The sequence below is a fragment of the Oncorhynchus keta genome, chromosome 7 (assembly GCF_023373465.1).
Source record: "Oncorhynchus keta strain PuntledgeMale-10-30-2019 chromosome 7, Oket_V2, whole genome shotgun sequence".
NCBI classification, from domain to species: Eukaryota; Metazoa; Chordata; class Actinopteri; order Salmoniformes; family Salmonidae; genus Oncorhynchus; species Oncorhynchus keta.
Genome location: NC_068427.1, coordinates 33177232 through 33192132, shown reverse-complemented (window position 1 = coordinate 33192132; position 14901 = coordinate 33177232). Strand labels below are relative to the sequence as shown.

The 14901-nt window shown below is 40.9% G+C and overlaps 1 protein-coding gene across 2 annotated transcripts in view; it reads left to right on the top strand.

Annotated features, from left to right (window-relative positions):
• The window catches only part of LOC118386321 (TGF-beta receptor type-2-like), a 34484-nt gene extending 19868 nt beyond the window's left edge, over positions 1-14616 (top strand). The window contains exons 4-10 of one of the 2 annotated variants that reach the window (XM_052522663.1): positions 4849-5012; positions 5287-5541; positions 6091-6267; positions 7706-7957; positions 8517-8658; positions 8791-8918; positions 12944-14616. In XM_052522663.1, the coding sequence (XP_052378623.1) occupies positions 4849-5012; positions 5287-5541; positions 6091-6267; positions 7706-7957; positions 8517-8658; positions 8791-8918; positions 12944-12973 (1148 nt within the window). In that variant the 3' untranslated portion in view covers positions 12974-14616. Of the gene's footprint in view, positions 1-4848; positions 5013-5286; positions 5542-6090; positions 6268-7705; positions 7958-8516; positions 8659-8790; positions 8919-11013 lie in introns of both variants that reach the window. The other variant, XM_035773982.2, reaches the window with a different exon arrangement.
• The last annotated feature ends 285 nt before the right edge of the window (positions 14617-14901 follow it).

The following is a 14901-nucleotide window of genomic DNA, read 5'->3' as shown; positions in this document are numbered from 1 at the left end:
TGTTACCTAGCCTCAGTGCAGTGGGCAGCTGAGAGGAGGTGCTCTTATTCTCCATGGACTTTACAGTGTCTGTTCTTAGTTCTACATTTTTTTTTGAACGGGGCATGCTTATTTAAGATGGTGAGGAAAGCATTTTTAAAGAGCAACCAGGCATCCTCTACTGACGGGATGAGGTCAATATCCTTCCAGGATACCCGGGGCAGGTCGATTAGAAAGGCCTGCACGCTGAAGTGTTTTAGGGAGCATTTGATAGTGATGAGGGGTGGTCGTTTGATCGCGTACCCATTACTCACGCAGGCAATGAGGCAGTGATTGCTGAGATCAAATTTACATTTTTTTTTACATTTAAGTCATTTAGCAGACGCTCTTATCCAGAGCGACTTAAAAATTGGTGCATTCACCTTATGACATCCAGTAGAATAGTCACTTTACAATAGTGCATCTAAATCTTAAAGGGGGGTGAGAAGAAATACTTATCCTATCCTAGGTATTCCTTAAAGAGGTGGGGTTTCAGGTGTCTCCGGAAGGTGGTGATTGACTCCGCTGTCCTGGCGTCGTGAGGGAGTTTGTTCCACCATTGGGGGGCCAGAGCAGCGAACAGTTTTGACTGGGCTGAGCGGGAACTGTACTTCCTCAGTGGTAGGGAGGCGAGCAGGCCAGAGGTGGATGAACGCAGTGCCCTTGTTTGGGTGTAGGGCCTGATCAGAGCCTGGAGGTACTGAGGTGCTGTTCCCCTCACAGCTCCGTAGGCAAATCAAATCAAATGTATTTGTCACTGACACATGGTTAGCAGATGTTAATGCGAGTGTAGCGAAATGCTTGTGCTTCTAGTTAATTAATACCTTATACACACAAGTGTAAAGGGATAAAGAATATGTACATAAAGATATATGAATGAGTGATGGTACAGAACGGCATAGGCAAGATGGAGTAGATGGTATAGAGTACAGTATATACATATGAGATGAGTAATGTAGGGTATGTAAACAAAGTGGCATAGTTTAAAGTGGCTAGTGATACATGTATTACATAAAGATGCAGTAGATTATATAGAGTACAGTATATACATATACATATGAGATGAGTAATGTAGGGTATGTAAACATTATATTAAGTAGCATTGTTTAAAGTGGCTAGTGATATATTTTTTCCATCAATTTTCATTATTAAAGTGGCTGGAGTTGAGTCAGTGTGTTGGCAGCAGCCACTCAATGTTAGTGGTGGCTGTTTAACAGTCTGATGGCCTTGAGATAGAAGCTGTTTTTCAGTCTCTCGGTCCCTGCTTTGATGCACCTGTACTGACCTCGCCTTCTGGTTGATTGCGGAGTGAACAGGCAGTGGCTCGGGTGGTTGTTGTCCTTGATGATCTTTATGACCTTCCTGTGACATCGGGGGGTGTAGGTGTCCTGGAGGGCAGGTAGTTTGCCCCCTCTGCTGGTTGAAGACAGCAGAGGTGTATTTAGAGGGCAAGTTGGTCATGATATCTATGAGGGTGGTTATGGATTTAGGTTATGGATTTAGGGTTGTACCTGGTAGGTTCCTTGATCATTTGTGTGAGATTGAGGGCATCTAGTTTAGATTGTGGTGTTAATTAATCATGTCCCAATTTAGGTCACCTAACAGTACGAACTCTGAAGATAGATGGGGGGCAATCAATTCACATATGGTGTCCAGGGCACAGCTAGGGGCTGAAGGGGGTCTATAACAAGCAGCAACAGTGAGATATTTGTTTCTGGAAATGTGGATTTTTAAAAGTAGAAGCTGGAATAGTTTTGGATAGTATGACAGAACTCTGCAGGCTATCTCTGCAGTAGATTGCAACTCCTCCCCCTTTGGCAGTTCTGTCATGTCGGGAAATGTTATAGTTAGGGATGGAAATTTCTGGATTTTTGGTGGCCTTCCAAAGCCAGGATTCAGACATGGCTAGGACATCCGGGTTGGCAGAGTGTGCTAAAGCAGTGAATAAAACAAACTTCGGGAGGAGGCTTCTAATGTTAACATGCATGAAACCAAGGCTTTTACGGTTACAGAAGTCAACAAATGAGAACGCCTGGGGAATGGGAGTGGTGCTGGGGGCTAGAGGGCCTGGGTTAGACTCTACATCACCAGAGGAACAGAGGAGGAGGAGAATAAGGGTATGGCTAAAGGCTATAAAAACTGGTCGTCTCGTGCGTTCGGATCAGAGAGTAAAAGGAGCAGATTTCTGGGTGTGGAAGAATAGATGAAAGAATAGAGGCACCAGTTTAGCCAGGTGAGGTGACCGCATGTATGGGGGGGTGGAACAAAAGGTCTATCTAAGGCATATTGGGGAGGGCTAGGGGCTCTACTGTGAAATAAGAAGACAATAATCACAGAGACAAAGACAATATTATGGCAAGAACAGCTCAAACAAGCAAAGAGAACTGACAGTCCACCATTACTTTAAGACATGAAGGTCAGTCCATCCGGAAAATGTCAAGAAATCTGGAATGTTTCTTCAGGCACATTCGCAAAAACCAACAAGCGCTATGATGAAACTGGCTCTCGTGAGGACCGCCACAGGAAAGGAAGACCACAGAGTTACCTCTGCTGCAGAGGATACATTTATTAGTTACAAGCTTCAGAAATTGAAGCCCAAATAATTGCTTCAGAGAGTTCAAGTTACAGACACATCTCAACATCAACTGTTCATAAGAGACTGCGTGAATCAGTTATTTTTGGTCTATTTGCTGCAAAGAAACCACTTCTAAAGGACACCAATAATAAGAAGAGACTTGCTTGGGCCAAGTAACATGAGCAAGGGACATTAGACCACTGTAAATCTGTCCCTTGGTTTGAGTCCAAATTTGAGATTTTTGGTTCCAACCGCTATGTCTTTGCGAGATGCAAAGTAGGTGAACGGATGATCTCCGCATGTGTGGTTCCCACTATGAAGCATGGAGGAGGAAGTGTGATGGTGTGGGGGTGCCTTGCTGGTGACACTGTCTATGATTTATTTAGAATTTAAGGCACACTTAACCAGCATGGCTATCACAGCATTCTGCAGCGATATGCCACCCCTTGTGGTTTGCGCTTAGTGGGACTATAATTTGTTTTTCAACAGGACAATGACCCACAAATTAACGTTTAAAAAGGCACACCTGTTAATTGAAATGCATTCCAGGTGACTACCTCATGAAACTGGTTGAGAGAATGCCAAGAGTGTGCGAAGCTGTCATCAAGGCAAAGGGTGGCTTTTTTTTATTTGTCTAACACTTTTTTGGTCACTACATGATTCCATATGTTTTAGTTCATGGTTTTGATGGCTTCACTATAATTCTACAATGTAGAAAATAGTCAAAATAAAGAGAAACCCTTGAATGACTAAGTGTGTCCAAACTTTTGACTGGTACTGTAAGTATGCACACCCCTGAGTCAATACAATGTAGAAGCACTTTGGTGGTGAATACAGCTTTGAGCCATCTTATGTATCAGCTTTGCACATCTGGATTTGAGGATTTTCTCCCAATCTTCCTTGAAGATTTTCTGGAGCTCTGTTAAATTAGATGGGGAGCGGCGGTGAACAGCAATCTTCAAGTATTTCCACAGATTTTCAATGGGATTCAAGTTTGGGCTTAGGCTGGACCATCATGGACTTTCACATTCTTGTTCCAAAGCCATTCCAGCATTGCTTTTGCTGTATGCTTGGGGTCCAGTCTAAGGTCGTTTGCATTCTGAAGCAGGTTCTCATCAAGGAGTTGCCTGTATTTGGCTCCATTCATTGTTCCCTCATCCTTACCAGTGTTCCTGCCGCTGAAAAGCATCCTCATAGCATGATACTGCCACAACCATGCTTCACGGTAGGGATGGCGTTAGACAGGTGATGAGCTGTGTCTGGCTTTCTCCAGACATATCTCCTCATTCAGGCCAAAGAGTTACATTTGTCTCATCAGACCACAGAATATTTTGCTCTTTCACGTGCCTTTTTGCAAACTCCAGGCATACTGTCATGTGCCTTTTTCTCAGGATTGGATTCTATTTGGCCACTCTCCCATAAAGCCAAGATTGGTGAAGTTCTCTAGAGACTTTTGTCCTTCTGGCAGGTTCTGTCATATCAGCTAAGGAACTCTGTCGTTCTGTCAGAGTAGTCATTGGGTTCTTGGTCACCTCCTTGACCAAGGTCCTTCTTGCCTGGTTGCTCAGTTTGGTCAGACAGCCAGCTCTATGCAGAGTGGGTAGTTATATATTTTTTTCCATTTCCCAGTGATGGAGACCATTGTGCTTTTGGAAACTTCACTATTATTAAACTTGTTTTATACCCTTCCCCAGATATATGCCTCATCACAATCCTAACTCGGAGATCTACGGACTGTTCCTTGGACTTCATGGTATAATTTCTGCTTTGACATACACTGTCAACTGTGGGACCCTAAATAGACAGGTGTGTTCTTTTCTAAATCTTGTCCAAACAATTTAATTGGCCACAGGTGGACTCCAATCAAGTTGTAGTGACATCTCAAGGAAGATCAAAGGAAATTGGATGCACCTGAGCTCAATTTTGAGTGTCATAGCAAAGTGGTGTGAATACTTATGTAAATTAGATATTTCTGCATTTAATTTTCAATAAATTTGAACAATTTAAAAAAAAAACATGTTTTCGCTTCGTCATTATAGGATATTGTGTGTAGATGGGTGAGAGAATTGTTTTTTTTTTTAAATCAATTTTGAATTCAGGCTGTTAAACAACAAGATGTGGAATAAGTCAAGGGGTATGAATACTTTCTGAAGGCACTTTAAATACTACAAAATGTAGTAGTAGTAGTAATGTTGTATACTTACCTATGATCAGATTCCATGTTGTCTTCACTGTGTTTTTAACTGTGTCCTCAGGTTTTTCCAAGCTCAAGAGTAAAGATGTGATCCCAGTGGTAGTGATCAGCCTGGTCCCTCCCTTCTTAGTGGCTATCATTGCTTCCATGGCTTTCTACCTGTACCGTACCAAACAGCCCAGCAAGCAGCCCAAAGACTGGGCTCCCAAACGCACACACTACAAGGTGGGTGGAACACTGAAAAATATAATAGCTTCCAATTGGTTATTGTGTGTCCCAACTGGCACCCAACAACATAGTGCACTCCTTTTGACCAGAGCCCATAGGTCCCTGGTCAAAAGTAGTGCACTATATAGGGAATAGGGTGCTATTTGGGACACAACCATAACCAACTGGAAGCAATTTATAAAAAGCTGTCAACTAAAATCCCCTATTGGATGGGTTGCTAAAGGCGATTTGATACATAACTACAAATATAGTTAATTAATTCATTCACCAGGCCTTAGACATCCCGGAGGGACTTAGTGGGGACGTCATCACCAGTGGTGAGGACTGCCATGGCAAACGGTCAGCCATCAATGGCGACACCACCTCTGACATGTGTCCTGTCCGGGCCTATAACTTCAACCACAACATGGAGCAGCTGCCTATCCAGCTGGAAGCCTTGGTGGGGAAGGGTCGCTTCGCTGAGGTGTGGCGGGCCAAGCTCCACCACCAGGCCGCGGGTTCTCTGTACGAGACAGTGGCAGTGAAGGTGAGGGTTCTTACTTCTCCCCTGTTTTGTTTTCCTTCTCCCTAAATGGCGCCATATTCACTATGTAACGCACTGCTTTTGACCAGGGCCCATTGGGCTCTGGTCAAAAGTAGTACACTGTGTAGGAAGTAGGTTGTAATTAGGTACACATTTGTTTTCCCTCTCCCATTAAAAAATAATACTATTCTTTAGAGTGTTCTAGATGAATGAATACCTTATTGTCCATTTAGGGGAAATTTGTCTATACACAAAAACACAAGACATACAACACTTCACTTATGTGCAACTCATGTCAAAGGACAAACTTCAGACAGACATACACTGTAGATGAATACTGTAAGTGTGGGTTTGCTTTATAGTCCGTCTGTGTTTAGGAATCTGATGCTGTTTGGAATAAATTATTTGCGTTCCCGGTTTGTTCTGCAAAGTGGGGTTTTGAGTGTTGGCTGGACAGTACCATTTTATATTGGTCGTTCAGAGGGTGTGTGATGTCTTTATTGATGTGATATAACACTTTGAATATGTTTTGATTTGATATTTGATTTGAAGATCTTCCCATCTGTGGAGTACGTGTCCTGGAGTAAGGAGAGGGCCATCTTCTCTGACGCCAACCTGGAGCACGACAATGTGGTTAAATTCCTGACAGCAGAGGAGCGAGGGCCCTCCGGCTCCCCTCAGAGGCAGTACTGGCTGGTCATGGCCTATCACAGCCTTGGGAACCTGCAGGTATGTTTATCTTTGTCAGTGGTGTAAAGTCCTTAAGTAAAAATACCTTAAACTACTACTTAAGTTGTTTTTTAGGGTATCTGTACATTACTTTACTATTTATATTTTTTATAGGGCGTACATATATTTAAGATATTTTTTACTTTACTCCACTACATTCCTAAAGAATATCATGTACCATACATTTCCCGTGACACCCAAAATACTGGTTACAAATTGAATGCTTAGCAGGACAGAAAAATTGTCAATTTCTCACACTTATCAAGAGAACATCACTGGTCATCCCTCCTGCCTCTGATCTGGCGGACTCACTAAACACAAATGCTTAGTTTGTAAATTATGTGTGAGTGTTGGAGTGTGCCCCTGGCTAGCCGTAAATGTAAAAAAACAAGAAAATCATGCTGTCTGCTGTAAGGGGAAAATGACATACTTACCTGATTTGTTGGATATTAATAGTAAACGGTTAGATTTTTAATTAAAAATAAGACTGGCCTGCTAATACTGAGTTTTATGGTGTCTATTCTAGCTTCCTGCAGTTAGTCTGGGCGTCTGGTTAAGGAAATGGGTTTTACTAGGGATTAGCTCACAATAAGTTGGTGATAAAAATCTAAAAGCTGGCATTCTATAGACAAGATGTGGTGTGTGTGACCCAAGATAGAGAGAGCCTGGAAGAGTTTAGAATGATGCCTCATTGTCTCATCTTCCTGGCATTTGTGAAACTAAGCCGTGTTGGAAGTAAAACAACATCCTGTGCAGATAACCTGGAGGTGGACCACGGTGGCTTATGGGAATGGTAGAAATGACTGACTGAGCATTCAGTAAGATCTCTGTTTTTTCATTATCAGTTAAGCTCTTGGCAACACAACTTAGTGTGCGGTCAACGGTTTCATTATTGCAATAATTAATCGGTGTTGAATAAATATGATTGTTTGAATAATTGTCCAAGTCTCTATCAGTAGTGACATTTCCACTACACTGGTTTGTTTAATATAAGGAATTTCAAATAATTTATACTTTTACTTTTGATACGTATATTTTAGCAATTACATGTACTTTTGATACTTAAGTAGATTTAAAACCAAATACTTTTAGACTTTTACTCAAGTAGGATTTTACTGGGTGACTTTCACTTTTACTTGAATCATTTTCTATTAAGGTATCTTTACTTTTACTCAAGTTTGACAATTGGGTACTTCTTCCACCGCTGGCCTTTGTTTTGGTTATTGCTTAGTTGATTGAGGCCAGGATCCAATCGAATTGACGTGGTCAACAAGCGTATTGCATTTGACTTCCAAAAGTAATTTACGCTTAAGCCGATATCCGCAGCGTTTGCCATGAATGTGATCTCTGTGAACGTTGGAGAAATTGCCTTTAAAAGGCTAAAGGGCGACTTGACACAAAAATAGATTTCATTTATTCATCCATCCATTCATTTCAGGACTTCCTGGGGGGCCACGTGTTGAGCTGGGCTGAGCTTTGTGCTATGGCTGGATCGGTGGCTCAAGGATTGGCCCACCTTCATAGTGATACCACCCCCTGTGGGATCCCCAAGGTGCCTGTGGCCCACCGCGATCTGAAGAGCAGCAACATCGTGGTGAAGAGCAGAAGAGAGTGTGCCCTCTGTGACTTTGGTCTGGCTCTGAGGCTGGACCTCTCCCTCACCGTGGATGATTTTGCCAACAGTGGCCAGGTAAGGTGGAACAGGTTTAATGTTCAATGTAGTCGCTAAGGGAACAAGGTATCAGTGTTCTACTCTAGCTACAGCAACTATAAAGTAGGCCTGCATGCTGCCTTCTGACACAACTACGGTATCTGTGAAATTTCTTACAGAAAATAACAATATATTAAATTGTAGAGTCCTGGTTGAATGCCACCTTAAATAAAAACTACGCTATATGAATGAAATTGTATTATAACGCGGTGCTAAAACCAAAATGATGTTTAATGTACAGATGTAGGATCTTAAAGTAAGCCAATTTGTTACAACAGGATAATAATGCTGTAGCAACAGGACATTTTAACTATTATGTGGATTATAAATAATGGACATTTCTGTTGGGATTGATACATTTTTCAAATGGGAAAATCAAGTCTGAAATTTCACAGAGGAAATTACAAACTTTAGAAGCATTTTTAAACCTCAAATAAACTACAAGTTTAAAATGTCCTGCATTGTAGGACAGTTCTCCTGCAACAGGGTGATCAAATTTATATCTACATCTGTAATGTCCCTGTCGCTTGTTGTCCAGGTGGGGACAGCTCGCTACATGGCCCCTGAGGTGTTGGAGTCTAGGGTGAATCTGGAGGATCTGGAGGCCTTTAAACAGATGGATGTCTACTCCATGGCCCTGGTCCTCTGGGAAATGGTTTCCCGCTGCGAAGTCATAGGGGGTACATTAAGCTATTCTGCTACGGTGATTCGGGGTAAACGTTTGTAACTCAGACTTTGATTAAAGTAACATAGACTGTGTAGAATATATGATAAATAACAAAGAGTTTACAGTGTTTCCTGTATTTTCATAGAGGTGAAGAGTTATGAGCCGCCCTTTGGCTCTAAGGTGTGTGACCAGCCGTGTGTGGACAGCATGAGGGACCTGGTCCTGAGGGACAGGGGCAGACCTGAGATACCCACCAGCTGGACAACACATCAGGTACACTGTGTTGTGTGTGCATGGTGAGGGAACTGGGAAGTCAGTACTCCTCTGCCCATTGAGGCCGGTATTAAATACGAGTGCTTTCGTCGATAATGCGGCTGTTGAAGGAAATGTTACCGTGTTTCCAATTGAGCTGCAGATGTCGGCTAAATTGGAAATTACGTTTAAATATGAAGCGTCCTATAGCGAGGTTTCCAATTGAATCCCGGTCTGCATGATAACCTATGATAACAGTTTACAATCACATCAACTATAATTCACATTGGTTGTCAACAGGTTTGGGGTAAATTATATTCCAATTCACCCAATACAGGAAGTAAACTGATGGAATATATTACTTCCATCAGTTTACTTCCTGTATAGTACCCATCAAAACACCAGTCTCAACATCAACAGTGAAGAGGCGACTCCGGGATGCTGGCCATCTAGGCAGAGTTCCTCTGTCCAGTGTCTGTGTTCTTTTGACCATCTTAATCTTTCAATTGGAAAATTATACATTTGGATTAGCTAACACAACGTGCCATTGGAACACCGGAGTGATGGTTGCTATGTGTATATATACAAATTTCTGAGCAATTTGATGTTATTTTAATGGACAAAAAAATAGCTTTTCTTTCAAAAACAAGGACATTTCTAAGTGACCCCAAACTTTTGAACGGTAGTAGAACGCTGTGTACTACTTACTCAGTAGTATATATATATATATACTACTGTTCAAACGTTTGGGGTCACTTAGAAATGTCCTTGTTTTTGAAAGAAAAGCTATTTTCTGTCCATTAAAATAACATCAAATTGCTCAGAAATACAGTGTCCACATTACTAATGCTGTAAATGACCATTGTAGCTGGAAACGGCTGATTTCTAATGGAATATCTACATAGGCCCATTATCAGCAACCATTACTCTGGTGTTCCAATGGCACGTTGTGTTAGCTAATCTAATTGATCATTAGAAAACCCTTTTGCAATTATGTTAATAACACAGCTGAAATCTGTTGTGCTGATTAAAGAAGCAATAAAACTGCCCTTCTTTAGACTTGTTGAGTATCTGGAGCATTAGCATTTGTGGGTTCAATTACAGGCTCAAAATGGCCAGAAACAAAGCACTTTCTTCTGAAACTCGTCAGCAAAAACACCAGTCTCAACGTCAGTAAAGAGGCGACTGCAGGATGCTGGCCTTCTAGGCAGAGTTGCAAAAAAAAGCCATATCTCAGACTGACCAATAAAAAAATTAAGATGGGCAAAAGAACACAGACACTGGACAGAGGAACTCTGCCTAGATGGCCTGCATCCCAGAGTCGCCTCTTCACTGTTGATGTTGAGACTGGTGTTTTGATGGGTACTATTTAATGAAGCTGGCAGTTGAGGACTTGTGAGGCATCTGTTTCTCAAACTAGACACTCAAATGTACTTTTCCTCTTGCGCAGTTGTGCCACGAGGCCTCCCACTCCTCTTTCTATTCTGGTTAGAGCCAGTTTACACTGTTCTGTGAAGGGAGTAGTACACAGCGTTGTACGAGATCTTCAGTTTCTTGGCAATTTCTCTCATGGAATAACCCTTATTTCTCAGAAAAAGACTGACGAGTTTCAGAAGAAAGTTCTTCTGTTTCTCACCATTTTGAGCCTGTAATCGAACCCACAAATGCTGATGCTCAAGATACTTAACTAGTCTAAAGACCAGTTTTATTCAGAACAACAGTTTTCAGCTGTGCTAACATAACTGCAAAAGGGTTTTCTAATGATTCATTTGTCTATTAAAATGATAAAATTGGATTAGCTAACACAACGTGCAATTAGAACACAGGACTGATGGTTGCCGATAATGGGCCTCTGTACACCTATGTAGATATTCCATTCAAAATCAGCCGTTTCCAGCTACAATAGTCATTTACAACATTAACAATGTCTACACTGTATTTCTGATCAATTTGATGTTATTTTAATGGACAAATGTCATTTTCTTTCAAAAACAAGGACATTTCTTTGGGAAAACAAACTTTTGAACGGTTGTGTATATATATATTTTTTTACTTTCTGTATTGACTAAATAGTCAATGAATCAAACCTTCCTGGTCCTACTCTTCCCTACTGTAGGGTATGGATCTTCTGTGCGCCACCATCAATGAGTGTTGGGACCACGACCCAGAGGCCAGGCTCACAGCCCACTGTGTGGTGGAGCGCTTTGGAAGTCTAGAAGAGGAGATGGAGCAGAAGGGGTTAGACACTATCAACAGCCAGAACAACCATCAGGGTCCTCCCTCTGGCATCTTCCCTGACTGTGACGTGGACCCTTTGACCCCTGAAACAGACACAGAGGGACCCTCATCCCTGGGCCACTGACCAAGATAATATAAGGATCACCAGAAAGAGACATTTCTGTATGATAGATTGATGGCATTCTACCCTAACAACAAAAGAAAAGGGACACATTTTTGTATGATATATTGTTTTATTTGAAGGAGCTGGTCTCCTGTTTGATTTGTATAATATAGCCTTTATGAAGTGTCTTACGAATGCACTTATGAACTTGTGACACTGAAGAGTTCTTTCTGCTCCATGGAAAGTTTTGTGCACAGGATTCAGGGAAGAAAGCAAACTGGCATACCACTAATTATCATCCCAATTTAACGTGTACATTTGACCAATAACTAAAAAAGCAGATCAGTTTCCATATCTGAAGTACATAAATCCTATAGTGAATGCTGACATGTATGCGTCACTAATGGCACCCTGTTCCTTACTACTGTTGACCAGAGCCCTATTGCTCTGATGTATACAGGGACTAAGGCACTGTTTGGGAGGCAACAATGGTTGTTATTTGCTACAGTACAGACAGCACTATATTTTGTGACAATCTCCATTGGTGTTCCAGCTATTTAAATTGGTCCTCTTTCCTATTGGAGAGAATTTACCTTACAAGAATGATTCCTTACCACATTTTTTCTTCTTCTCAAATGAACTGTTCCATTGCCTTCTTAGTGTGTAGCCTCAAAAGCCCTATTTATACCTGCCGCTTACATGCGTTCTTCGTCCTGATCTTCTCCAGTCTTGCCAGTTTACACTTACAAGATCTGATCAAAATCAGTAAACAACGAGTCTTTTAATAATCTACACATGTCTAAAAATGTGGGAACAATCAAAATGAGTCAAGATTAGGACAAAGGGCGCATGTTAAAACCAGGTATGAAGTGGCTAAAGAGCAGTGTGGTCCTCGTCCGGCCAGTATGTGTCCCAAATGCCACTATAGGCTCTGGTCAAAAGTAGTGCACTATATAGGGATTAGGGTGCCATTTGTGATGCACAACTAGAGTTATCTCAGAGCTGAGGGGTTTGCATTTTTCTTAACCACAAGTTTCTGCGACTGTGAATGGTGAATGTTATATAGAATAGGGACCACAACACACAAACTAGCATGGAGAAATGTCCTTTTTAAGATGAAAGAAAGCCAAAGAGCATTTAATGATTCCTTTGAACTAATAGCTGCACACATACACACGTTTGGGTCACTTAGAAATGTCCTTGTTTTTGAAAGAAAAGCTATTTTTTGTACATTAAAATTACATTAAATTGATCAGAATTACAGTGTAGACGTTGGTAATGTTGTAAATGACTATTGTAGCTGGAAACGGCTGATTTTAAATGTAATATCTACATAGGCGTACAGAGGCCCATTATCAGCAACCATCACTCCTGTGTTCCAATGCACGTTTATGTTAGCTAATCCAAGTCTATCATTTTAAAAGGCTAATTGATCATTAGAAAACCATTTGCAATCATGTTAGCACAGCTGAAAACGGGTGTGCTGTTTAAAAAAGCAATAAAACGGGCCTTCTTTAGACTAGTTGAGTATCTGGAGCATCAGCATTTGTGGGTTCGATTACAGGCTCAAAATGTCCAGGAACAACATACTTTATTCTGAAATTCATCAGTCTATTCTTGTTCTGAGAAATGAAGGCTATTCTATGCGAGAAATTGCCAAGAAACTGAAGATCTCGTATAACGCTGTGTATTACTCCCTTCACAGAACAGCACAAACTGTCTCAAACCAGCATAGAAAGAGGAGTGGGAGGCCCCGGTGCACAACTGAGCAAGAGAACAAGTACGTTGGAGTGTCTAGTTTGAGAAACAGACACCTCACAAGTCCTCAAATGGCAGCGTCATTAAATAGTACCCACAAAACACCAGTCTCAACGTCAACATTGAAGAGCCGACTCCGGGATGCTGGCCTTCTAAGCAGAGTTGCTCTGTCTTAATCTTTTCTTTTTATTGGCTAGTCTGAGATATGGCTTTTTCTTTGCATCTCTGCCTAGAAAGCCAGCATCCCGGAGTCACCGGGGTACTATTTAATGAAACTGCCAATTGAGGACTTGTGAGGTGTCTGTTTCTCAAACTAATTTAATGGACAAAAGAAAATAGCGTTTCTTTCAAAAACAAGGACATTTCTAAGTGACCCCAAACCTTCAACGGTAGTGTATGTATGTATGTATGTATGTATGTATGTATGTATGTATGTATGTATGTATGTATGTATGTATGTATGTATATAATTTAAAGCTATTGCATACAACTGCATTGATTGTCAAGATGTTTTTTATGTGAAGTAGTTGCTGCCTTCATCCATTTACTAAGATAAATTTGTATTTGTTTCAGTCAAATCCTATGTCTGACCATTAATAAGGAGGGTATGACCTATTTTAATGTACAACATTGAACTCACAGTGAGAGGGACTGCTGTCCCAGACAGCCTGGTATGAGATTCTCAGATCTACACCAATTCAATCATTCAATGACTCTCTTGCTTCAAAGGTTACATTAAAGTCGTCCATCACACTAACCATGCGGACTCAATAAACAGGAGTTGGTGTAGATTCTATTAAGCCATTAAGATCAGAAGACTTTCCTCTGAGAAGCAAATGTTTGGGAAAGCAGCTCTCTTATTGTGAGGCATGACACGGACGTCCTCTTCAAATCATGAGCTGGGTCGTGTTCAATAGGTACAAAATGGAAGAAAATGGATTGAAATGTGGAAATACTATCTTAGACTTGTCCAATAAGAAGGGCTTGTTTTTGCTTTCCGTTCAAAAATGTTTTGCTACGGTGTGACTTAATGAACACAACCCAGTTTAACCCTCTTCCCTCGGAATGGTCAAGTTTGGGGATGCACAGAGTAAGAACAAGGCCTTAACTATATGGCTTAATGTGTCTAACATTAATGATCTTATGCAGAAGATGTTATTTGACTTCTGATGAATGACCCCAGATAAATACCAAATGATTGTGAACTGGTTCCACTATCTAACATGTCGCCTATTTGTCTTATAAAATAGTTTGTATCAATCTTTTATTTTCTTCCCATTTGTGATTAAAAAAACAACACTAAACTGTCATAAAAACACACATGAAAAAGAACAAACATTCCACTGTCAAGCGGCTTTATTGGTTTGTTGTTCCGGATCCCTTATTTTAAGAGGTTGACATTGTACACGTGTCACAATATTTCAGCAAGTTGCGCAGTATAAGGCCAGGATGCAATCCGATTGTGCTTGGTCAGCTATGCGCCATTTAAAGGCCGATTGAACCAACATATGCAGCATTAACCGTGAATTGCCTTTAAAAGGTGCATTGCTGACAAAGTGTGATCAGATTGAATCCTGGCCCCAGAGAGCAGCAATAGTAGGCTGTATGGTGTATCAAGAACTAATGACATGAACAGATGTACGAATACATAACATTTTCAGTCATCATTTCTTCTGATTGTTTTAGTTTTGTTGATTCAATTGACAAAGCAGCCCTTTTAGTGAGAAATAAAACACTACAGTAATAAAACATAAAATATATTTGATGAGTTAAGTTAACAGGATTTTTTTGCAATCTTTTAATTTATGTACAATAGAAAACCTTACATTTCTGGATAGAAATATCTTTGGTCACTGTAAATTAAGCAAAGATTTCAGGTATGTGCAAATTAAAAATGAAATATCA